The following is a 24,771-nucleotide window of genomic DNA, read 5'->3' on the forward strand; positions in this document are numbered from 1 at the left end:
TTAATCGTATATAAATCGATGTCGCACATAAACGGCGTGATAATTGTAAACATATGCTCATAGCCTGTTGCGAAGGCTTCCATTTGCACATTTTGTGCAATCACAGAGCGGAACAACATATAGGCAACCATCGAACCGACTTTAATCATGATTTCCAGCGTAATCAAATTCATTTGAAATTCGCGGGCATCTCTGAGAGCGACGTCTCCAAACCGATAATGCGGCAGCTTTCCTGCTCACACATATGGCGGCGTCTCTGTCATGTGTGTCGAAGCTCGATTTCGCAAACGTAAAAATGCCCCCTCTACTAAAAGAACCTCTCCCGCTCGCACGTATAGCAGCATCACTGTCACGCGCGCACCGAGCCGGGCCAGAGTCGGGCCGGTGGCTGTCCGTCTCTCAGGTTAGTCGAGTACCGGAATAAGGTACGAGAAATCCTTGATTGGCGGAATATGAGTATGTACTAAAGAATTATTAATACCTAGAATAACACCCGTCAACCGGATGTAAATGTGTAACCTGTGGCGATATCGATGTACACAGGCATAAGGGTAGAAAAGCTTACGCGACGGGCACAAATTTAAAATCATATTGGTCAACGCTCCCGGTTGATAATCATAAATATTATGCTTTTATTCGATAGGGAGGTTCGTAACCTACAGATTTCATATTCGGAGACCAACGTCCGCGGGATATTCAGGCCGTCAGAGGTCCACAAAGCTGGCACTCTGGCGGGAGCCAGCCGAAGGATTGGTATGCGTTATTGCAGGCCTGGTGCCGCAGATATTCCAATTTGACCACTGGAATATGATACCTTACCATCCAGGCTAGCTCGTAAGCATTCTTGTTTGTGGGTAGGAGGTACCTGCACGCCACCAGAGCCCACCGCCTGGCCGCCTCTGTAACGGCCCTCGGTCAGCCATGAGGAACGTCACCACACGGGGGGTATACTGTATCGAAGAGGAATTCGAAGACGAATCTTTTGATACCAGATACTCCATCGTACGTGCGTTTTTCGCTTGGTTAACCCAGAAACAAGGAATCAATGCTTCACCGGGTACTCAGTCTATGTACCAACAAGTACGAAAAACAGGCGCGTAATGTAAACATTGTACCGCCCATATGGGGGCGGAGCCCAATACCTATCCTTGGGTATAATTATTTTGAACTTCCATATCAGTTCTTCTCGTGCGTTCGGAGGTTGTCTCTGACACCTTGAATCGCGAATATCTTCAAAATTCCCATACAAATTTGTCAGACGCGCGTTGTGTGGTTCCGCCGAGCGGAGTCACCACCCCCTTTTGAGTCGCCCGCCGAGATCTCAAATACCTCTTGGTCGCATCCATTTGGAGGGGCGTGGTACTTACGTCGAATACCTAACCGTCACTCTGACAGCTCGCGCTCAAGTACAGTGTGCCCAGTGACATTGACTTTTCAAAATTTTTGGACCTGGTTCCCAACCTTTTACTTCAGTGCCCCGGCACTCGCGCAATCTCGTCTGCATAACTAATTAGGAATAATTAAGTTAATGTTAAATAATTAGTTAATAATAATTAAGCTAATTTTAAAATAATTAATTAACAATAAATGAATTAATTTTAATAATTAATTAAATAATAATTAAATTACGATTTTTTTTTGTGAACTTCGGATATGACAATTTCGACTTTATCTTTGATTAATTGTGACCTGTGGACTTTAAATAATTTTGCCATCAACAATAATATAAATAATAATCAATCAATAATATACCAGTTCCGAAGTTTAACCAGTGTTTTCTTTCTTTTATATTGACTTTTTCTACCGTAACTTCTTGGTTACTCGACGTCCATGAGACCTTGGCCTGTTCCTCCACATTGATGAACCTCCACTTCCGGCATCAGAGCTAGCCAGGAATGCGGAGGCCTTCAACAGCTTAGATAATCAACCTTTTTACACCTGCAGACCACTGAAAATAGGAAAAACGTTTTGTGGACCACTAACACAGTAATTTAAAATATTATTTATATGGTAACGTATAATAACGTCTGATCGCGGTTGATTTCGTCATGTAAAACCATTAATCTATTTTAAGAACAAAAACACTTACAGGTGTCCGGGTTCTGAGGATTTTATTGGAATTTTTAGCATATGCATTTGGATGCTAAAAATTCATGGACCACCGGTTTAGATAACCAGAAGCCATACCCATCTCACAAAAAACAAATGTAGCATTGAGAAAACCACGGTACACATGATATGTCCAGCTGTACCGTCAATGCCACCAATTCTCACATCTCTCAAACATGATAAAATAAGAGGGGGGGGGGGGGATTGGAAAAAAGAAAAAAATATTGTCAGATTTAAAAAATTATTTCTTTTTCTAATGACTAACTTTAACTTATATGTAATTATCACACACACATAATTTATCATTTACACATATATACATTTCATTATGCATAACATTAGTGTGCACAGTACGTTTATCAGTTAATACAATTTACAAAAAAAAAACTGTTTATATTAAATTTTCAAATACACGCTAATTTTTTAATAAAACATTCATGCAATAAAAAGTGTGGTCTTTTCGGATAAGACGATCAAACGGATTGCTTTAATTTTAAAGGAAAATAAATTTAAGTTGTCAAGATGATTGATGACTTTAACAGCGATATGCATTTCCAGGTAAAACAATTTCTTTGCAATTGACACTTAATTTGAAACTCTCAAAATGTGAAATATATCTGGACTTGTTATGTGTATTTAGTCAAATTCAGTACGAAACTGATATTTTTCAATAGTTTGAAGCATTAATCTCTCCCAGTAAACTAAAAATACTTTATTTCAACAGTCTGCATTAACCAAACGGAAGAAGTTAGTAAAGCAATATAATTATTGTGTACCTAACTCAAAATTACCATAAATTGACCAAAGATCAAAAATGTTTTCGCAAAATAAAATTACTAAGCACTGACAGCATTAAAAATACGTCACTTTTAAAATGGACAATTTTCATTGAAACACAGACAATGGCCAAATGACAGAATATATTTGCATCATGAAAAAAATTTACTTATTTCATTTTTTAATGGAATAGTTTAATTATTTGTACAAGTACCAACAATTCAACATGGATATGTTTTATTATTATGGTGACACAATTTTATGAGTAATCATTTACTAGTTTAAAGAAATAACCTACTGGGTAGGTATTTATACCTAGGTTACAGTAGGTTTGTTTTGTTTTTAAGGCTATGCTTCAGTTGAGGCATGGTTTAAAAAGATCGTGGCTAGGCGATGCGCGGATTGTGCAAATGACGCGTGCCGAATGAAATATAATTTGTCATAAAAATCTAACATGCGTCCATTTAATGTTATGTTTATTGTTATATTACTAATAATTATAGTATATTCATTGACATGTTTTCTAAGTCCATACGTAAAGTTTTTTATTCATCTTTACACGATTTAAGAATATTTTCATCTGACGCCATGACAAAACAAATCGACGTGCGGACACCTCGACGATCGGTCTCCGTTTGGCGACTAGTGAGAAATTTCATCGCACCTACTGTTGAAAAATATTTGCCGTTTCACTGAAGTACGCTCTTAAGATTCAAATGATCTCAGATGTCTTCATTTAAAAAATTATGATATCCCATGTGAAAGTTATCCATTTGATTATGGGGTATTTTTAGTATGCTTTTATTTAGTGCAACAATCAACTTAAGTGACTTCATTTCATTGTGAATTAATTTAAACAATTTTCAATCATCCAAATCAATTATTTTTAGAGACACCAGAATATGCATCCATAATTTAGGCTATTCGAGACCAACAACTGTGACTTTAGATGCCGCGGTTTTGAGTAAAAATAGCTCGCCATATACCAGCAATACTCACATTGTGACACTAGCACCAAGGTCACGCCTCAAGTTTATAATTGTTAGTCTTTATATTATGTATATTTTATTTATTTAAGTTGGACATTTTACTAGTTATTAACAGATAGCATTCAATGTTTTTGGGAATACATAACATTGTCTAATTGAAAAAAGCTTTCGTAATATATAATTATGTACACACGGTTCAGCTTCTATATATCGAAATCTTTGTCAAGGCGCTCTATGCGATGACAGTATTATGTTTCGCGCTTTTTACATGCTGGCGGTATTGCAACGGTTATAGTTCCAGAAACGGCCGCACTGGCGTATACGTCTTTATAGAAGTCAAAGTCTAATATCGTATTATAATTCAGTAAAATAATTAATATTAAATACAAACTGATTTACTAACATGATTCAAATAATATAACTATGTATGTGCGTAGGTATTTAAGGAATTTCTATCAAAACAGCGAAAAGATAGCATACCTATGAAAGTGGCAAATAATATTAAATTTTATAATGCTTTAAAAAAGATGAAACGCATTTCTTGTAGTGGACATAAATCCAGCCCAAAGTAGACATTAAAAATCTAATAAAACATACATTATTCAAAATACCACAAGACAAAATGATGTGTTTTTGCAATTGTAACTAAATAATACATTATTATTGTCTATGGCAGATTGGACTCATTAAAAACAGTGTAAACAATGAACAAAGAAATATACTGGTGACAAACTGTAAACTTTTAGCAAACAAAACAATCCATTATGTGTTTATTGATAAGAATAAAACATTATGTTAATGACTAACGTACCGGTTCCCAACCGTTGGATCGCCAATTACATAGTAGAGTCTAATAATATGCACTTTCATCAAGCAGAATTTCATATTTATTTAGTGTAAAATTGATGTATGTGTATTCGTGTGAGACTCGTCAATTAACTCAGTCAACGAAAAATCAGAGAATTCAGATGAGAGTTACAGATACAATTAATAAAAATGTGTATCCACAATCAAAAATAGTCTGTCACCGTTCGTTACTGGTGGAAAAGATAAAAATTAGTTTTCATGAGCCAAATAGCGTTATGTTTGACAATGGATAAACTGAGACTAGTAAATTAAAACCGAATGTAATGCATGTAAATTTAAAAGTAGAAACCAGGTCTTCGAACAGGAAAAAAATATATCGGTTTTTTCCGGTTGATTACAATGGTCAAACACGCGCGTTAACATGATCTTACTCCACACTTCAATTGTCGTAGTATTTTTAAAATATATGACTACGGCCGTGCGGTGCAGCATAACCATTGGTGTAGGAACACGGCGGTGGGCTATCATACAAGTACCATAAAATGGTCTAAATTATGGTAGAAAATAAAATTTTAATACAAATAAAAACATTTAAAAATTAAAAAACTGTAATTTTTTTTTGGAACGAAAACTGTAAAAGTGCAATGTTTGACAGTGCACAGAAAGGTGAAAAAAAAATGTGACGATTGATAATTCACATAATAAATTTTATTTTATTATTGGTTTTATTGTGTTTTGTTAACATATTAAAATGGCTTTTTATTGTATGTGGCATTTTCCACACTTATAAAAATGGGTTACGACAAGAAAAAGATTGGGAACCAATAGAATCACGGAATAACTCAGCTAACAAATAAAAAAGACACTATTTAAAATCACCAAACAATATCCTCAAATCGATCGGTTTTTTTCAATGGAGTTATGATGTAGAGCTTTATGAGCATTTTAACAATTATTGTGATGGTGCAATTATTCTTGTCAATTGTGCTGAAAGCCAATACAGTTGATATTTTCTTTTGTTTTCTTTATCAGCACGTTAAGTATAAAATTTAGCATTTTAAGTAAATAAAATAAATGACCTAATGGTTAAGACATGGAATGATGGTTATTATACTGAAAAAAAAAAATAATAAAATGGATTTCTTAATAATTATTACTCATAAAAATTATTAGCTAGTCTATAGAGCGACCCCTATGAGATATTGCACATATCAATCAGTTTGAAAATACTGCACCGAAATGAGTGCAAAGCGTGTCAGTTCAGTCATCAACATTGATAATGGCTTAATATATTGGTATTCATGAACCTTACAGCGTTGGTTGAGGCCGTAAAAAAAACCATGTAACACTCATGAATTGTTTAACCTTTGAGACCAAGCGGGCAAAGGTATCATCTAAAAATGTGTACTAGCGTCACATCTGGGATCAAGTTCATTGGTACATAACTATGGAATAAATTTTCTTGCAGATCCATTCCAACGTAACCCTTAATTCCAATATCATTAAAAATCAGGATAAACATGTTATGTATCTGGGGATAAAATAGCATTTAACTAGAATTGACTGCGAACTGTCATTACGCAACAAATTACAATGCCAATATACATACAATATAATATAATAGGAATTGAATTAACTTTGGATATAATATATTTCAATCTGTCCGATTTAACTCCATTAATGTAGCAATGTCTTAAAGAAAATGGCAGTTTGCAGCAGCTGCTTCCAACATTTTGATGCTATTTGACTCGCACGCATTCCAGGTACCTACATGTGACCTCATTGAGCTGTCCACATGCACTCGCGGCGTAACAAGCATCATATGGACAAACTCTAACTCATCATCACACAACCTTGCTCTGGTCAAATTTTACTGTAAAAACTGAAAATTTTCATTTGACGTTTCCTCATAATTTAAACATCCATTTTTTTAATACTTCCGTAACACAATGTTGTTATCTCGAATCTAGACATATAACGAAAGATAGTTATGGTGTTAAGTAATCGGAATAGATCTGCAGAAAGTACAGTTTTTAAATCTTAACATTCTGACATACTATATACATAGTTAAATCATAGACCACAATAAAATATTACAATAATTAAAAATAACATGAACTATGTAGATGCTTTTATATTATTAACAAATAGAATCACCCGACAGTCGGCATACAGATAAATTAAAAAATATAAATACATAACATTTTGACAAACTAATGATAACATGTTTTATACCATAGAATTTAGTAACGGAAACTTGTTAACGCTAAAACAAATAACACTGGCAAAGGTATGTATTATGAATTAAAAATAATCTTTAATTAACACCATTACAAAAATTAGAAACAGGACTTAAAGAATATGAATGGACAGTTCATAATACATTTTCATTTGGGACTTGCCACAGTTTGTAGCGATGTTAGACCAACTCCACAAAAGTGTTGTTTTCGGTAAAAATCTGATTAGAGAGAACCCAATAAACACCAAATAAAAGTATTGTTAGCATATTGTCAGTTCTCTCACACATTGAAAGTCCTTGATATTTGAATGATTCAATGTTTGAAGTTGGCCTTTAAAATGTATTTTAGTAAATTTGTTTAATAAGATTATCATATTTGGCTAAGATCAGTAAATTCTTAATACAAATTTAACAGAATTGCCACCAAATAAATTATGTATGATCAAGTAATAACATTGCTAAATTATAATTTATATTTAGAAGCTAGAAATTTTATTTACTTCTTTTTCAGGTAATTTAAAAATGCCAGTGCGAACTTCTTATATATTTGCATTAGTAACGTAGGTTTGTATATTATTTCAAACATTCATTTACACAAGTAATAATTTTTAAGTGGGTCACACATATTCGCACCCACATGTGTATGTGATTTAGTTGAGGTCCACAAAACACATGTGACTTGAGGTAGTGCTACAGATAGCGTCTATGTAACATTGTTTGCTGAAAAGACAGTTGTTGAGTGCTTGCAACAATGTTGGAAGTCGTTCAGCACGAGTGTCGCTGTAGTTCAAAGTGAAAGCCACCATGGTGTGCGAGTCATTTTTAGTTCAAGTGGCCAACGGACCAGCTAGCCTAATCACAGAGCATAAAACTTACGATGGACAGCAATCATAATGAAATAACATCTCACATTAAGAAACATCCTTACGTGAATTGAATGTATTGATTTATTTCGAATTATTGATGAATGTACCCAATGTTTTATATATATTATTTTTCTGAAGTTCACTGTTACTTTGTCTAATGTACTATGTTTCGGATTGAATAGTTGAAATGGTTGAGTTTTTAACACTTCGACTCTACGGTGTAAACTGAGTGTGTGCATAAAAGCGAATACAATTTTATTGGCATTTCTGAATTCAGATTATGGTAGTGGTGCGTCAAATGTATGTGCGCAGGTGCTTAGTGTATTAGTTTTTATATGTTAAATATGCAGAAATAGAATAGGTAAAGAAAGATATTTAATATATATTGACGGTTCCTACGTAAACTCGGACATCTACAAAAATTCAATTTTACAGGAGAGCAATTTGAAGTAAAAAATCTTAGAACTTCTATGATTTCATTACTAGGCACCTGAAATTCGGTGGGTATTATAAACAATACTATTCATAGTTTTTTTTACAAATTATTACATTCTTTTTAAATTATATACTTTTGGCAGAATTGTAATTGTAGCTGTCCAACTTTACGTCGACTTTCAAACATTCATTAATGAGACAACTACCACATGTCTCACTTTACATGGGACGAAGTGATATCAATTATTAGCAATTATAATTATCACTATCGAAATCATCATAATTTGAATTGTTTAGAGGTATATTATCTTACAAAAAAATACACTTGCAACTCTAACATTCACTAATGGTCACCTGCACGGAGTATGTACATAAAGACAACTGACATTCATCTGTTTATGTGACTGTCTGGGGCCTAATGTAAAGACGGACATATTAACATATCTGTATTTACATGGTTCATTTAATACAATTTTGTCCGTTTTTACGTACATTTTTTTCTGAAATTAATTAATTTTCTGAAGTATTTTAAGTGTTTTAGCAAAAAATGCTTTTTTGATAGATGTTCGAGCTTACGTAGGGACTGTCATTATATTAGTGTTTCTGCTATCTACTATATACCTTGATAAGCACAATTTAATTGATAATTTGTTTCCACATAGACAAAGAACATGACATTTTGTCAATGGAAAAAATGAGTTAGATATAATAAAAAAAACTAGAATGTAAAAGAAAATAAATCTATAGGTGTGAATATAAATATTTATTTCAGATTGATTACTGACGATACGTCAAATTCATTCATATTTTAAACTACCGGTGCTAAAATTTTATACACTTTCAATCCAAAAGCACACATCACGGTAGTTGGGTAGTCTCTACCAAATTGTTAATAAAAACTCGTTTATGTTAAAAACTGATTGCAAATTAGTACCTACCAAGTATTTACCAATTACAATACAGAATTTATGACACCGTTATGTTAATTCTAAGGTTTTCGAGTTGAGACTGTTGGCAACCCATAAGAACACAGCTTCAAACTGACAACATAAAGTCTGTGGATGTTTGAATTAACATTGATGTTTCATCAAGCGCGCCCTCAGTGAATAGCAATTGAACGTTTGTATGTTATTGATCACTTGAACACAGTGAGATGAGAGCGAAGCTTTGCTTATTGGTTCTGGGGCTGCGGCGCCACCGGCCGCCTGAAGTAGATCACCGCCCCCAGGATGCTGGTGAGAGCTGTTATTAGATAGATGTCCCAATTTGAGATGAACGACTCGTCCATTGAGAAGAAGATGGATATCGGGCTCTGTAATTAACAAAAAAGATATATTTACCATCATACATTGACTATAAGAGGATGGGACCGACTGAATTTGCTCGTTATAACCATTACTCGTTATATGGTTATATAACATTTTTCGGGCCACGTTCTATTTAAGAATAGAACATAAATCTGAAAACTATTGTAAAAATCCCCGAAACAAGCATGGCATTCATAAACTACAAAAGAAGCCGGCGCTGGTAGATACCTAGTGACTTCACAAAGCTTGGATCGCCTTCTGCGCGATTTATGTTCACAAGTTTTAATAATAATACTAACATCACTCCTGATTGTTTTAGACATATTTTTATTATAAAAAGTATTAAATTATGTAAATTGACAAATCCGTACACCACGGGAGCGTAAATTGAAATGATAAATTTGGGGGCGTTCCTCATTTGAAAACGGAAGTGTGATTAGCTGCGATGGAGAGGATTGTTAGTTTACAGTGTTAACACGTGGACAAGAAGTTCTTGTTCGACAGTAGGTACATTTTTTATTTAAATTATTTAAACACATCAAAATATATAGAAACTGCACCCACATTTAGCCATTTTTGTATGAATACCCGTTGGTTACGGATTCAAACACGTGACTGGTTAAAAAATTAATGTTGTTTTGTTCAATGTGAATTTAATCCAGAGTAGGGACCCAATAGGTTGTTAACAACAATTCCTAGTAAAACGTGTCTGCTAATAGAACCTCCACAAGCAACCTTTTTTAACTTAGTTAGGTACTTGCTTAAAGCAATGAATTTTCAACATAAAAGATACATAATTAACCAAATAAAAAGTGATAAAGAACAATCAAAAATCTCTTCTTCTATGTCCCCCCTCAGTCAGAGCATGTGGATAATGAAATAAACTCACATCGTGTAGTGACTCCAGATTAAAGATGAGGAACAGTTTGAAGAGGGCGAGGGCAACTGGAACTTTGGCGTCCGTGTTAGTCTCAGCTGCGAGGTCATAGCATCGCTTGGCCAAGTGGACGTCTCGCCGCATCCCAAGACCCTGCTCGTGCATGTAACCCAGGTTGAACATTGCCTGTGCGTTATGTTGCTGCTCCGACGCCAATCTGCGTAATTACAAATGTTGCATTATGGATGTGGGATTAGTGTAGTGCTACTAATAAAATTAGAATGGCATCTTAATATCTGTGGCGCTTGCAAAATAGTTTCAATTGTCGTAACAGAAATGGACTCCTTTTTATAGTCCAAATTCTTTGGTGTATATACAAGTTAGGATTTTAAAATAAAATTGTTGCACGGCTCACCTGTAATGACTTGCAGCAGTTTCATAATCGACAGGCGTTCCCAAGCCGTAATAGTGGTAGTCGCCAAGTTTGACTTGCGCCGGGGAATATCCTTGCGATGCTGCTCGACTCCAAAATGTCAGAGCACGCACATAGTCCTCGGGTGGACCGCCGAATAATGTCACATCGCCTAGAAACATAACGGAGATTAACATTGAATAAAATTAAACACACATATTGTTAAGATTGTAGTCATTATTGACGGAATTTGAAGAGACCTCAGATGGCATAGTTATTATTAAATACCTCACCCAACAAACGAAAGACATGTTTTAGTTTTGAAAGGAGTCCAAGGCGGTCCAAGAAATTCTAGGATTTTTTTAACAGATAATTATAGGTTTACATGTTATTTATCATCGTATCAGAAGTAAATCTCCTTACGTGTAATACGTCATACTTATTAAGTTTTATTGTCAAAAATACATAATTTTGATAAATCTTTGTTGACAGAGTCTCACTCACATCGTTCACTGAGTGAGTGCTTTTATCCTTTGAGCTTTCAAAAAGAAGTATTTAAAGATAAGTAATAAAGAATCTAATATTCTTAAATGATGTGTATATTCAGTATTGAATAAAAAAATTGTAATTAAATTTGTTGACTACCAAGGCAATCTGGTAGTTTTAAACTGACGTAGCATGCCAAAGATTCTGCGTAAAATAACAGTTGAGTAAACATTTTTTTTTCATATATCGCGTATTTGTCTATGTCACAATATGTTTTCATTTTCATATTATGTACTACTTGTTTTCCATGTAAATTTGACAAGAAATTGAATGCATATCTAATACTCATTCAAATGAAAATAGTTATAATTATCGTTTTGCAGCAAGGGTTGGTAACCCTGTCACCACTCACAAGTAAGTATAGCGAATTTGAGTTTACTAGCTACTACAGTAAATAAAAATCTTTCTTGATGTCCTATGCCGAAATGTGGCTTAACATTTTCTGCATATCATTGGAAGTATTTGATGCATTACTCCCACCACTACATACTCTTTGTCCTGACACTTATATATGCAAAAAACGATACTATCAACTGAGAGCATTTGATGGAATCTATGAATGTTTTGTACTATTCCATAGGAATCATATTTCCGTGTTTCGAGTGTTTCGTGTCTAACACATATTTTCAAACATGTGTTTGGGTCTGTTTATTTTACCTTTTTCTCTAGTTTACAAAAAAAATGTTTTAGCATTTTTCCGATTACAGTGACAATACATATTGACCAATATGTAGGACGTAGGTAATGAAAATTTACTTAGTATGGCTAATATCATTTCTTACTTGAGACATCTGTGACTATATAAAAAACGGGTTGCCCACCATCACTTTACGGCATGGAGGTTATAAGAGGCTATAAAAAGGTATATATAGGGAGATAATTCATTCCCGGTTCAAATAGATAGAATGATGTTGCTGCGTTACCTCGATCCAAAAGGAAAGCCGCGTTACTCTGCGCAACTTCATAACCAAGCTGCGCCATGATGGCATACTGCACAAACGCTTTGTTGTCATCAAATTGCTTATAATCATTGTAAGCCAGCATCAGTTGCTCTCCCCACTTTCCACGCTCGGCAACGTTTTTGAACAACTGAAATCAAATCAACATATATTTTGAATATAGATTCAATCAATAAATTTTAATGGATAAAAGAGGACAGAGTGGCAATACCTCTTTGCCAATACAGTTGGCAAATGTTTTGAAGGTACTGGTTATTACAAAGTGAAAACACGATATACAGCAGTGCCACTTTCGTTTAAAAGATACGTGAATTATTGAGGTAAAAAGACTATCTCCACAGGCGGACGTCAAAGTCCAAACTGCAGATGAAGGGATGCTCAAATGCCTGAAAAAGAAGGTCAGTTTCTTCCATATTAAACACACGAAGGCTCCCATTTCCCTTAGTGGATAAGGGTGGAGCATTATGATGAAGACAGAAAGCATGTCATCATCATAGAAGCCCTTTTGTAAAATTGTATTGATCGCATTCTGATTTCTTTCATTTGGTGATAGTACCTATTTTCAAATGAAATGTAAATTAAATATGTATACATACTTGCCAGTGATAAAAACTTTGTGCAATCATAATCACTGAAATTTAATGTGTTTCATAGTAAAATCCCAATTAAATATTCTGCATTATTCTACCATGACAAAAAAATATTTGCAATGCCGACAGTTTAAAGCCTGTAACCGCAATGTTTTGATACTTCATCAATTTCATAACCACGTAGTAGTCAAGCGACACATTTTCAGTATAATAAATTTATTTCATTTGTTCTACAACGCTTAATAACTAGTTTCCAGCAGTTTGGTATATACGTTGTTCTCAGTTATCTGACCCTCCCACAATCCCATTAAATTTGGATAATCGAGACTCTTCTATATTATGACGAGAGAATCGGCTGTGGCACTTACTTCAACAGCAGTAGGGCAGGAGGCCATCATGCCCATTCCCTGAGCGTGCATCTGCCCCAAGTGGTACACAGCCAAGACATGCCCCGACTGGGAGGCCAGGGAGAAGTATTTGTTGGCCAGTTTGAAGTCACGTCGCACACCAATGCCACCTGAAAATAGAAAATTGAGTAATACATAAATACTTCACTATTCTATACATAATATTATTACCAATTCTCTACTCTTTAATTATTTATCAATAATATCCGAGAGCTATTTATTCAGTGCTCAATTTTTAAGCACAACAGGTTTATCAAACAAAAAATGTTAAATGTAAATAAAAAACCAGCAAACTTGTGTACATATATGTAAAGGTAAAATGCTATAGAGCAACCGCTTTCAATACCCATAGTGACACACAATGACACACAGTGAAACCCAGATTTTATGTTGCCAGAATTCACATTTTTCCATTATTTGCATGTAGTTTCTGTAGTCTGCGTTCCATTTTAGTACCTATATTCATTTAATTTACATTTTTATTTCCCGCAATTTATGACAGAAATATTCAAAATTCAATTAAAACTATGTATTAAAATTAAAAATCCAATTAATTTAAATACATTCAAATCAATAGGTGACATCATTAAAATGAATTCTAGACACATGTGTGGATTCTATTTATAGTCCGGATCAAGGTTACAACGCGATTGTAAAAGTTTGTAGTTTTGTGTTTTTTTTTTGTTTACTCCCCTATAATGTCACAGCAAAGAAAAACATTGTTGGTTCTAAAGAAAAGAAATATTCTCAAAAAAGAACAAGTTGACCAATTTGTGTGAATTTTGATTATAAAAAATTTAAAAATTTTAGATTTTTAACACCCATAATTTAGGTTTATGTCGGTATTCAAAAATGTTAAATCAGGGTTTCACTGTATGACACATTAAATTTGTACTTTACTAAAAATTATGGAGAAGTTATTGCACATTTTATATTAAGGGCCTCATGCATAAGTGAGGTCATGTGTTATGATAGGAGAATAGTGAAGGTAATAAGGTTAAACATAGAATTAATCACTCAAAGGAGTGTTCCCATTCTAAGGTATAATGCATGAGCCCATTTCTTTATATTAGAGACAGGGGATTACCTAAGGTCAATGTAACTATTTACAAACCAAAGTACATATTCCCCAGCTGCAACTGTCCGTCGACCCAGCCCTGATCGGCGGCGAGTTTGAAGTACTTGAGCGCCTGATTGGTGTCCTTCTGCACGCCCCGCCCGTGCAGGTACATCAGCCCCAGACCCGACTGCCCCACGGGATTGTTGAGGTCCGCTGCTTTGCGGAAGTAGCGCAGCGCTGTCTCATTGTCCGCCTCTATTGTGTCACTGCCTTGCAGGTGAATCTGAAATGGACAGCCAGTTAACGATTTCAAATTTATGTTCAAATTTCAAAGTTTTGAAGAGTAGATGGCATCAGAAATTTTACCAGACTATACAATATTTAACACCAAAATCGAACAATATTGTAAATTACCTTTCCAAGATATGCCATGGCCTCTGCATTCCCTGCATTGGCTGCCTGCTTGAAGTAGTGCATGGCCTTCTCCATGTCCAGAGTGACTCCACGACCTCCCTGGTAATGCAGCTGCCCAAGACCAACCTGAAACAAACAACATACGATTTCAACAACACGTTTTTCACATATAACCCTCGTACATTGTATGCAAATGAATTCCAAAGGGTGTGTTTTTAAATGTTTTTGAGTAGGTACTGATTTTAAAATTATATCAGGGTTACGTGAATTAAAAATGTATTATGATGGGTTACGCAACAAAAATGTGGAAGAGATCTTGTATGACAGAAATAAAGTGAAGCTGAAAAGGGGGTTACTAAGATGACTTAATTGGCTGTAAGTCATTTGTGCCTGCATCCATCAAAAACCGCAATGTTAGAATATGAGTGTGTTTGGATTCGTGTTTATACATACTTGCTCTTTTAGTTCATAATAATTTTTGCCCATGATGACCGAGCGGCTTACGCATCGGCTTACAATGTCATGGGTCCTAGGTTCGAATCCTGGGTCCGACAAATACAGATATTGTTTTTCAATTTGTGTTTGGAGTCAGAGTATGGACCTAATAGGTTGAGCAAATGGCTAACATAAATTTCTCATAAAAACGAAGATCTGTTAATACAAACCTCCACTCTGTGGAGACCCATATCGTCGGCTTAACTAGAAAACTGCTTATCTACGTATTTGGTCGAAAAAAAGTTGAGAACGCCATTTTGTAGAGAATTTTATACGTCATCGAACTGCAAACTACGTATAATTAAAAAAAATATGGCATTTGCACAATCTTCGCTTTAGAAAAATGCGTAACTTCTAACATCATATTAGTGACAAGAAAAGTGCGTATCTGCTTTCATTCGCTCTAAGTTTGGCGAGCAGCGAGCAACGTTCCTGTTCAGACTAGTTCAATTGCTCAAATTTGGTGTTTTTAAACGAATCTTCACATTATTCGAGGTATGTTATGTCATTATAATATCATTAAATATTAAGTTTATATGAAAAAGTGCTGTTTACATGTTTAAAATGAACTTTAAATTCACTGTGGTAGATACCTACTTTTCTCATAAGAGTGTGTCAGTAGATACGCAGTTTGCGGGCGTTTGTAATACGATTAATATGATATTATTATTTTTGTTGATCCCATTTCTTGTACTAAAACTTAATTACTGACACTACAAAAGTATAGAAAATAATTTACAGTTTGATAATAAATATTATTATGGTTATTTACTTGTTTTATTAAAATTCACGGAAGGGGTTAGTGACACATTGAATTTTTATGTTACAGAAATCAACCATGTCGTCGTTAAGAGCCCATAAAATTATGAATGCCCTTAAAAATTACGTCGTCAATGATGATGGTAGTCTCACAAAGAAAATTGAGCCAGTGGAGACAAGGACTGTAAATACAATTATTGATTCAAACAATCTTGAATTAGGTGAAATTTGCATTTCGGTAGCACAGGTGGAAAATGGTTATGAAGAAAAGACAACTCATTGTTTGCGCAAGCGGAGACTCAAAACTATATCCAAATGGAGTCAAATAACATTTTAGAGACAACTCATTGTTTGATTGAGCAAGTGGAGACTCAAAACTACATCCAAATGGATTCGAATAACAATTCGCTAGACGATGTGTTAGTCTTTGCAGAGCAGGTGGAAGGAATACATACAAAAAAGGAGGTACAGATTAATGCTAGTCTGTCAACTGAAGATAACACAGTTGATAAACGAAGATCTCAAACGGGTCAGATGGATAAAAACCAATGGGCAATCGCAAAAAAGAGAGAAAAGGGTGAATCTTACAAAGGAAAAAAGAAAATAAATGGAAAATGGAAGTATGGCATCGGCAAAGAGAAAAGAACACTGAAAGAAAGGTTTAATTGCAGTTCCTCAAAGAAAGATCGCTCTGTTATAAAATATCAGTCGATATCAGAAGAGAGGAGAGTTATGTTTAATGATTTTTTGGAAGTTATCTTGGGCAGAAAAGAAAGTGTTGGTTAATACGATTGTAACAGTTAATGCAACAAATAGAAAAACCAGTACGAAAAAAGCATCAAGAAGATCAACTTCCACTGTGCTATCCTTAAAATGCAGAAATAGATATGTCAGAGTGTGCAAGAAACTATTTTTGTAAAAATTTTATATGTTAACATTTTAATAAAATATTATTCTTCCATAAGTTAATAGTTCAAACTTATTTTCCTATGATTATACTTGGTAGGAGAAAAGCTTGCTATGTAGGTACTTCTTTCAGCTTGTTATATCATGCTGTTACATTCATTGTGTGTTGATAATTGGGTAATATTAGTATTTTTTTTTTTTTTTTCCGACCATGTCCGATCCTAATAGGATCATATGGGCCTCCACAGAGTAGAGGTTTGAATTAACAGATTTTGTTTTTACGAGAAATGGATGTCAGCCACTTGCTCAACCTATTAGGTCCATACCCTGACTCACACACATATTGAAAAACAATATGTGTACTTGCCAGACCCAGGATTCGAACCTGGGACCCACGGCATGATAGTCCAAAGCTTATGCCGCGCGGCCACCGTGGGTGTGATATTAGTATTAGTATCCTCACACTAAATTTGCATACTTAAAATAAGTTACGCAAACTGCGTATCTCCAAATTTTATGTTGGTAAGGAAAAGAGAATAATACGTATCTGCATTTTTTGTGTTTTTTGGGAGACAGGTTAAAATTTTTCTTAATATTTGAATGCCAAATCAACAAAAATTATTATTTACGTAACATATGTAAAATTCACAACATGATATTGGTTACAACTGATTTTATTCAGTTTTTATGCTCTCCTGAACATTTTGCTAAACTGTAGATAAGCAGTTTTCTAGTTAAGCCGACGATATGATTCTATCAGGATCGGACATGGTCAAAAGAAGAAGTTTTTCAGATCCTTTTATTGAATTAATTAGTTATATGAATTGGTGAGTGTGCATACTGCCTGAAGATGCCGAAAGACGAAACCCCGTTCGTAAAATAGGACTCAAATGGAACAATACAAAATTTAAATCAATTAGAATTTAAATTCAAATTCCATTAAGTACCCATCGATAAGTTGAGCGATCACCCTCAAATGTAACAATACAAAAAGTTCATATGGCTCGTTCTATTTACAGTCCAAACTATTTAGTACTCAGATTAAACCAATATCTCACAAAGGATACGGACACGTTGCAAAGTTAGAAAACACTTGTGTATTGCGGTGGAAAAAAAATTTGAATGCGTTAGTTAATTACCTGCGTTTGTATGTCACCCTTTTCTGCCATGAGTTGGTAATATTCAATAAGGTCACTGTAGAGGATACCCGAGCTGTATCCTGAATTCTCCTGCTCATCTAAAAGCCGAATGCGGTGGACCGCGGCTCCTCCTCCAAGAGATACTTCACTCGCCACTGCAAATTCAAATTAGCCATTAGAATCTTTTTATTTATGAATTTATGTTTATAGGATTACAATAACAAATATTTCTCGTTTGAAGAAATTATAAGCTATGACAAATAACTGACGCAAATAAACTAGAAGTCTTACCCTTAGTTGCTGCCTTTCTGTAAAAATCGAGGGCCTTTTCACACGCAATAGGAACAGTGACTCCCGCCCAGTGTCTGTAACCGAGAGCCATCTGCGCCCAAATGTTTTCTCCGAGAGCTCCCATCGTCAGGTGGATAAGGGCTCGCGCTTGCGACACATTTACTCCTATTCCTGAAGCGTACAAGAGACCCAAACCCTAAAACAATTTTGTCAATAACACAATATGTTAGAACATGACTGAAAACCATTATGATTGCACGCAAAAACAAAGCATTGTAATAAATACATTTCCAAGCATGAAAATAACAACGATCACATTGGATATCATAGACAAATCATGATTTAAGGTTGCGCGCCTCGATATATATATTTACCGTGTGTGCATCTGCATTGCCAAGTTCCGACAGCGCTTCGAAAGTGTTTTTGGCGAGTTCCACATTATGTTCGATGTGGTTGCCGAATAGGCGTCCCCACGCGATCTTAATTTGCGCTTCTTTGTGTCCTCGCTCCGCAGCCTGGTTGATCAGATTGTAGCCGAGCTTTTTGTCTCCGCGGCTCTTGTTCAACTGTGACAATCCGGACTGATATATCTCCTCAACTGTTGAATTAAAATAATACTATAAATATACTGCATTACCAGTATTGTTCGATAATTTGGACAAGAAACAAAAGATAGTAGGAGGGGTCCAAAGATATCACAATACAATAGGTGTGATCTAAACAGAAACCATAGACAATAAACACATTAGCCCAGCCTACATCCTGCACACAGGAAGAAATCGCAAAAGTATGAATAAAATATCATTGTTTAATTATATCCGAACAAGGTGACTGGTACTTGGATAAAATAAATAAATAAATAAAAAATATTTTAATAGGTGGCTAAGTTGGTATCTATCTATGAAGCATGCATGTAAAAAAATGCATGTTGTTTTTTTCAATGTATGTTTGATTCAGTGCAAGTACCCAATGGGTTGGGCGAATGGCTAACATTCCTCATGAAATGATCTGTATGCTGGAAAAAACGGGCATAGTTTTTTTTGTCAGCCATGGGAACGAACCTGGAACCTGCGGGCTTCATAGACATAGACGGGTGTTGCAAACTGTGTAAGGGTTAAAAAAAAGGACCCAGTTAAATGGTTTTTTGTGTTACTTGTAAAAATATGTACATCCATCAGTCACACTGTATATGAGCCATTAAGAATGCCATTGCATAGTGTTATAAGCTGATAAAAAATTCTTACTTTCAATTTCTTCCGGAGTAAGTTCGACAACTGGCTCCTCAGGGAGAGGTAGCAGCATTTCAAGAGCTTCCTCTGCATTATCTTCAATTTCCTAAAAAAGAAAACAAAATGTGATTAAAAACCCTGTTCATATAGTCTGTTTCATGTGGAAGTGGAAAATCTCTGATGAATGCATTTTCTTTTGCAGAAAACAAATGAGTGTAGAGAGGATTACAACTAAAAGATACAAAAATCGTAATATCTATTTCAAAGTAATTAAAATTAATCTACAACCAGTCATTGTCGGCCATACAATATTCTTATTGTTTTTAACACTACGACAAAGAAGGCCCCAATGACAGCGTGTAATAGTAGAAGTGAAACAATCGTACAAACACCCAGGCTTTGAGAAAATCACATAAATGAATTGTGACCTCGCCAGGAATCGAAGTCAGAGCACCAGGGTGAAAACCCAGTGCCTTACACTTTGAAATACGAGGGATACTATTGTCGAACAAGATCTTCTTGTTTACGTGTTAAAACTGTGAACTAACAAGCCCCTCCTATGCGGTTAACCGTACTTCCGTTTCAAATGAGGAATGCCCCTAAATTTATCATTTCATTTTACACTATCGTGGTGTACGGATCTATCAATTTACGTGATTTGATGCTTTTTATAATAAAAATATATATAAAACGATAAGGAGTGATATTAAAATTATTATTAGTAAACTTTTGGTTTATTGTGAAGAAGAAGAGTGGCATCTAAAAAGAGAGCCGATACATTATTTAAACACGCATTGCTGCCATGACAGGTAAGTCACTGAGAAGTCTTCCATATGCAACTACAGCGACTTCCGGTTATCGACTAGATTTCACTAGATCTTGTTAACTTTAAGTCTGTCCAGTTTTGAAAAAAATATAATATCAAAATTACCAAAAAATACAATATAAATTTTATAATTTCTCAAATATAGGTTCAAAGTAGTAAATGGCATGGGGGCACAAAAGATTGGGAAGCCATAAAAGGTTGGGAGCAACTGGATTACAATAGTAATGCCTTATACTTTCTATATTTAAAGCGATATAAAAATATCTTACATCAGAGGATTGTGCTCCCAGTTCTTGTCCCAAATCTGAAAGCATCTTCATCCACTTTTGCATGTTTTCCAAGATTGCAGCCGGAGCCACATTATCCGAATCTACTTCTGACATCTTGTCTGACTCTTCTGACTCGGAATTCTCTCCTAAATTATACAAGAAGGCTATATCATTAAAAAAAAAAAAAACAAAAACACCTAAAAATGTGGTCTAATTCTAATATATAAGGGGTCTGAGGGGCGATTGGATATTTCGTTCATATTATTTAATGTAATAATCATTTTTTTTAAACAATAAAATTAAAGATATTGCATTCAAAGTATTAATAATAACAAACACTATGATTGGAATTCACAGTTTTGTGGTTTAGCAGGATTTCTTTTTTAATGAGTTTTTCATAGACTTATATAGGTACCTACTACCTTTTATATCTGAATATAATATGTATGTACAATAATACTAATGTTAAAATATTCTTTTAATTAAGTAATTTAACCGCAATGACGAGCAAACTATATTTTCCATCCTATTCATTTTTGAGTGTTACAATAATCTATTGACAAAGTGAGAACTATTTCTTTCCATAGCATTGATATACTACTAGATGAGCAGTTCCCATACAAGTGTCATTTTAAAAATGTACCACAAAAGATATAACGAATATCGTCTTATAATATTTCCTTGTAGGTATAATGCGTTAAGACCGTTAACATGGATTCCCGAATTTCAACCGTATTGCCCTGGCTGTAAAACTAAATTTGCGTTCTTGGAATAGTGAACCTAAGGGTGGCTGCAACGCAAAACAGACAGAGCAAGTCGTCATGCGCTGACTATTAGTTAGAGTAAGATGCACTGGCGGCTCCCTCTATAGGTCATTCGGTCATTGACCTGCCAAAATAAATACCTTACAATCGACATAATAATATTAATAATATGTGCAATGTCATATATAATAATATTAATAATAATCGGTGGATTTGAAATTATAGGGCGCGCGATATTGTGTCAACCCAGTCTATTGGGCTTTTTTTGTTTGGGCGATAATTCCCCGAACAAAAATATTGTGTTCGCCGGCAGTCTGAAAATTGACCCAAATTGAATATTTTTATAAAATTTTCTCTCTCGTTTCTCATACATAAGACAGAGATCGATATAACACAAAATACGAGATCGAAGCTTGTAACGGTGCGTGAATTACTGTAATATCGGCAATGCCCGAGTGTGAGACAAAAGATTTTTTCACCTAATTAAATGAAACAGAATGATAACACTGACTAGATAATTGGTCTCAAGACGCAACTGTGTATGCGGTTCGGATTCGTTGACAGGTTTTGACGAATGCTTTTGGTTATTTTAATAATATATAAGGAGTTTTTGGTGATTTATAACATTTTTGTGAAGCAGTTAGTACGCACGCAGTAGCAATTGAAGTCTGTGATACAATTATAATGGAAATGGAAGCACGATTTGCATCCAACGATCATCTCATTATATCCGATTTGTTCAATAAAGAAAATTACACTGATTTTAAAAATAATTTTCCCACACGTCAAGTAAATTTGGTAAAACTGTTAGAAGAAATAAACATAATCAAGTTAAAAAATGAATTATTGGTGTTTTATCAACGAGATGATTTGCATGGCGCTATTAGTGCAGCTTCTCTTCTACATTTTTTACTCAGCAATAATTTCAACGAAACATTTTCCGAGTCGATCAAAGTTCTCCAATTTATTTGCGTCATACCAATGACAACAGTTGAAAGTGAAAGATGTTTTTCCACTCTCAAAAGAATAAAAACCTTTCTACGCAATAGGGCCAGGATAGACTGACCGCTCTTGCAACGCTCAGTATTGAAAAAAAATATGTGGGAAAAATAGACAATTTTTATAATCGTGTGATTGATGATTTTTCAAAAAGCAAAGAAAGAAAAGTGGACCTGATTTACAAAAAATTATAACGCGTTGTGTGCAATTTCGGTTAACGATGGGTTGGCGTTATGAAAAACGGACATTTTTTGAAGGGTTAGTAGGTACCGACCTATAACAATTTCTAGCACTTATTCTATAATGTATAAAAAGTCAATTTGCAATACGTCTTTTCAGTATACAACGAAAAGGCAAATTAAAATAATATATTTTAAAATTGACCTGCTAGGTTTTTCCGGATTAAGCCGCCAATGGTAAGATGCAAGCTAGACCGGGCTTACTCAGTAAGTTTTAACAAAGGCCGACTCGCTGAAAATCGGGCGTCATTTTAAGAAGCATATGATTCATCCAGTAGTATATCAATGTTCCATAGTGAAAATCTACCATTTGACAGTTGTCAATCATTTGTGAAACCATCCATTTCCGATGTGAATCTCATCTTTTTAAATGTTGTTGGCACTTTGTGAAAACTGTCTATTTTTTTTTCTTTTATTAATAAATAATAAATAAACAAATAAATCTAAATTTATTTTCCCCAAATAAATACCTTACGAGTTCCATGTCTCTATTTTAAAAAGTTTTTGATTAGACAATTCTTTAAGGAATGTATCCAATACATTATTATTAATGTGTGTCGTACAGGAAAGGCATAAAGTAAACTTTATTCTAAAATCTAAACCAAATAGAAAGCAAAATTAAATACCGACCTTTGGAAAGATCTGGGGGTTTGACAACAGTCAAGGGGCCACCAGAGGATCCCATATCCTTCATGCTCGATATAAAGTCTTTCATTCGTTTTTCAACAGTTTCCAATTCTTTTAAGAGCTCATTGTCATCCTTGGGAACGTTATTATCCATCGGACTGTCGGCAGGAGACTCGTCTTCCGCATTTGTCTCCGCAGCTGCTTTCTTAGGTAACTCTTTCTTCAAATTCAATGGTCCTGATAATTCACCTAAGACCATTGAAACGAGTAGAGCCCCTATGAATATCTCCGTTAATCTACCCATGGTGCCTGAAATATTAATAAAAAAAAAAAAAAATAATGAATTGCTGCTTATTTATTCAATAGTTTTTGTAGCACTAACATAAATTTCGGCTCCGTGTATACAGTTTCTTGCCTTTAAACAGCAATAAATAATAACAATCCAATTGCATATTGTTACTATTCAATTAAGTCACCATTTCTCCGAAATTTTAAAAATTTCAACAATCAATATTATTATTTTATCAATATCAAAATTAACAATACCGGCTATAATGTCCCTTCTATACCGTTCGAATAATTCAATTTCATTGATAAACTTTATACTTACGTGTCTCTCAAGACGTCACTTTTCGATTAGACTAGTCAATACAAAAAGAATAGAATGCGTGTTAGAGAAATGTGTACAAAAACTTCAACGGTAACTTGGAGTTATCGGTGCTTATAAGGTATTTGGAAAAATACTAATTCATTTTGACATTATTTCAAGCCTTATAACCACACTCTCAATAAATTATATTCTTCGGCAGTATGACATTTTTGTTGATAATATTTTTGTGTCAGATACTGCCAGACGTCAAACATTATAATTCCTCTTTTTAATATCAAGACAATATTGTTATACGCTACAATAGTATCGTGTAAAAATTATACTAGTCTAGAAGTTTAAGAAGGTGCTGTATACACACGTCACGTCAATATTATTGAAGCCAATGATATTACTTTAAAGCTCTAAAAACTAATAGTTATTTAATAAATAAACATATTTTGATAGTTTCATAGAAAATTTTGTAGATTTTAAAGTTGTAATTATTTTATAAAAATATATTTCTTAAAAGGTTGGACTGTTTTGTTACAGTATATTACAATATATAAATATATTTATATAAAGGCTACATTTACTGTGGTTACAAAAAAATAATGATCAAAACCAAAATTGTTGATTTCAGAAAAAAGTATAAAAATGATAATATGGTTGCCAGTTTTATTCTTTTTATTATTTTAATTTAATTTTAATAAAGGAAATGAATTATGTAGTTTTTTGCAGGTTAGAAAATGGTAACATACTATATTATTATCTATGGTAATAACTATCTGACCAGTGTTGCCAACCGTACTATAGTTATAGTATTTGTACTATAATTTTGGTCCGCG

The 24,771-nt window shown here is 34.3% G+C and overlaps 1 protein-coding gene across 1 annotated transcript; it reads right to left on the reverse strand.

Annotated features, from left to right (window-relative positions):
* Positions 1-7,429: 7,429 nt before the first annotated feature.
* Positions 7,430-24,178, reverse strand: Hrd3 (HMG-coA reductase degradation 3). The gene is made up of 14 exons (XM_085948324.1): positions 23,948-24,178; positions 23,341-23,646; positions 20,709-20,854; positions 19,629-19,719; positions 18,759-18,982; positions 18,385-18,580; positions 18,094-18,248; positions 14,795-14,920; positions 14,435-14,663; positions 13,282-13,430; positions 12,288-12,453; positions 10,822-10,990; positions 10,419-10,623; positions 7,430-9,534 (listed from the first exon to the last, which is right to left on the reverse strand). Exons 2-14 carry the CDS (start codon positions 23,639-23,641, stop codon positions 9,394-9,396), a joined length of 2,298 nt encoding a protein of 765 aa, XP_085804450.1. The 5' UTR covers positions 23,642-23,646; positions 23,948-24,178; the 3' UTR covers positions 7,430-9,393.
* Between the last annotated feature and the right edge of the window lie 593 nt (positions 24,179-24,771).

The sequence above is a fragment of the Rhyacophila brunnea genome, unplaced genomic scaffold (genome assembly GCF_057557595.1).
Source record: "Rhyacophila brunnea isolate RB1 unplaced genomic scaffold, BYU_Rbru_1.0 scaffold_20, whole genome shotgun sequence".
NCBI lineage: Eukaryota > Metazoa > Arthropoda > Insecta > Trichoptera > Rhyacophilidae > Rhyacophila > Rhyacophila brunnea.

Bases quoted from the DNA above. Each gene is read 5' to 3' on its own strand.
- Hrd3 (XM_085948324.1), bottom strand. From the start codon at position 23,641: ATGGGTAGATTAACGGAGATATTCATAGGGGCTCTACTCGTTTCAATG. The intron at 20,855-23,340 runs GTCGGTATTTAA...TGTATAATTTAG, and splicing joins ACCCCCAGATCTTTCCAAAG to GAGAGAATTCCGAGTCAGAA. The intron at 18,983-19,628 runs GTAAGAATTTTT...TTAATTCAACAG, and splicing joins TACTCCGGAAGAAATTGAAA to TTGAGGAGATATATCAGTCC.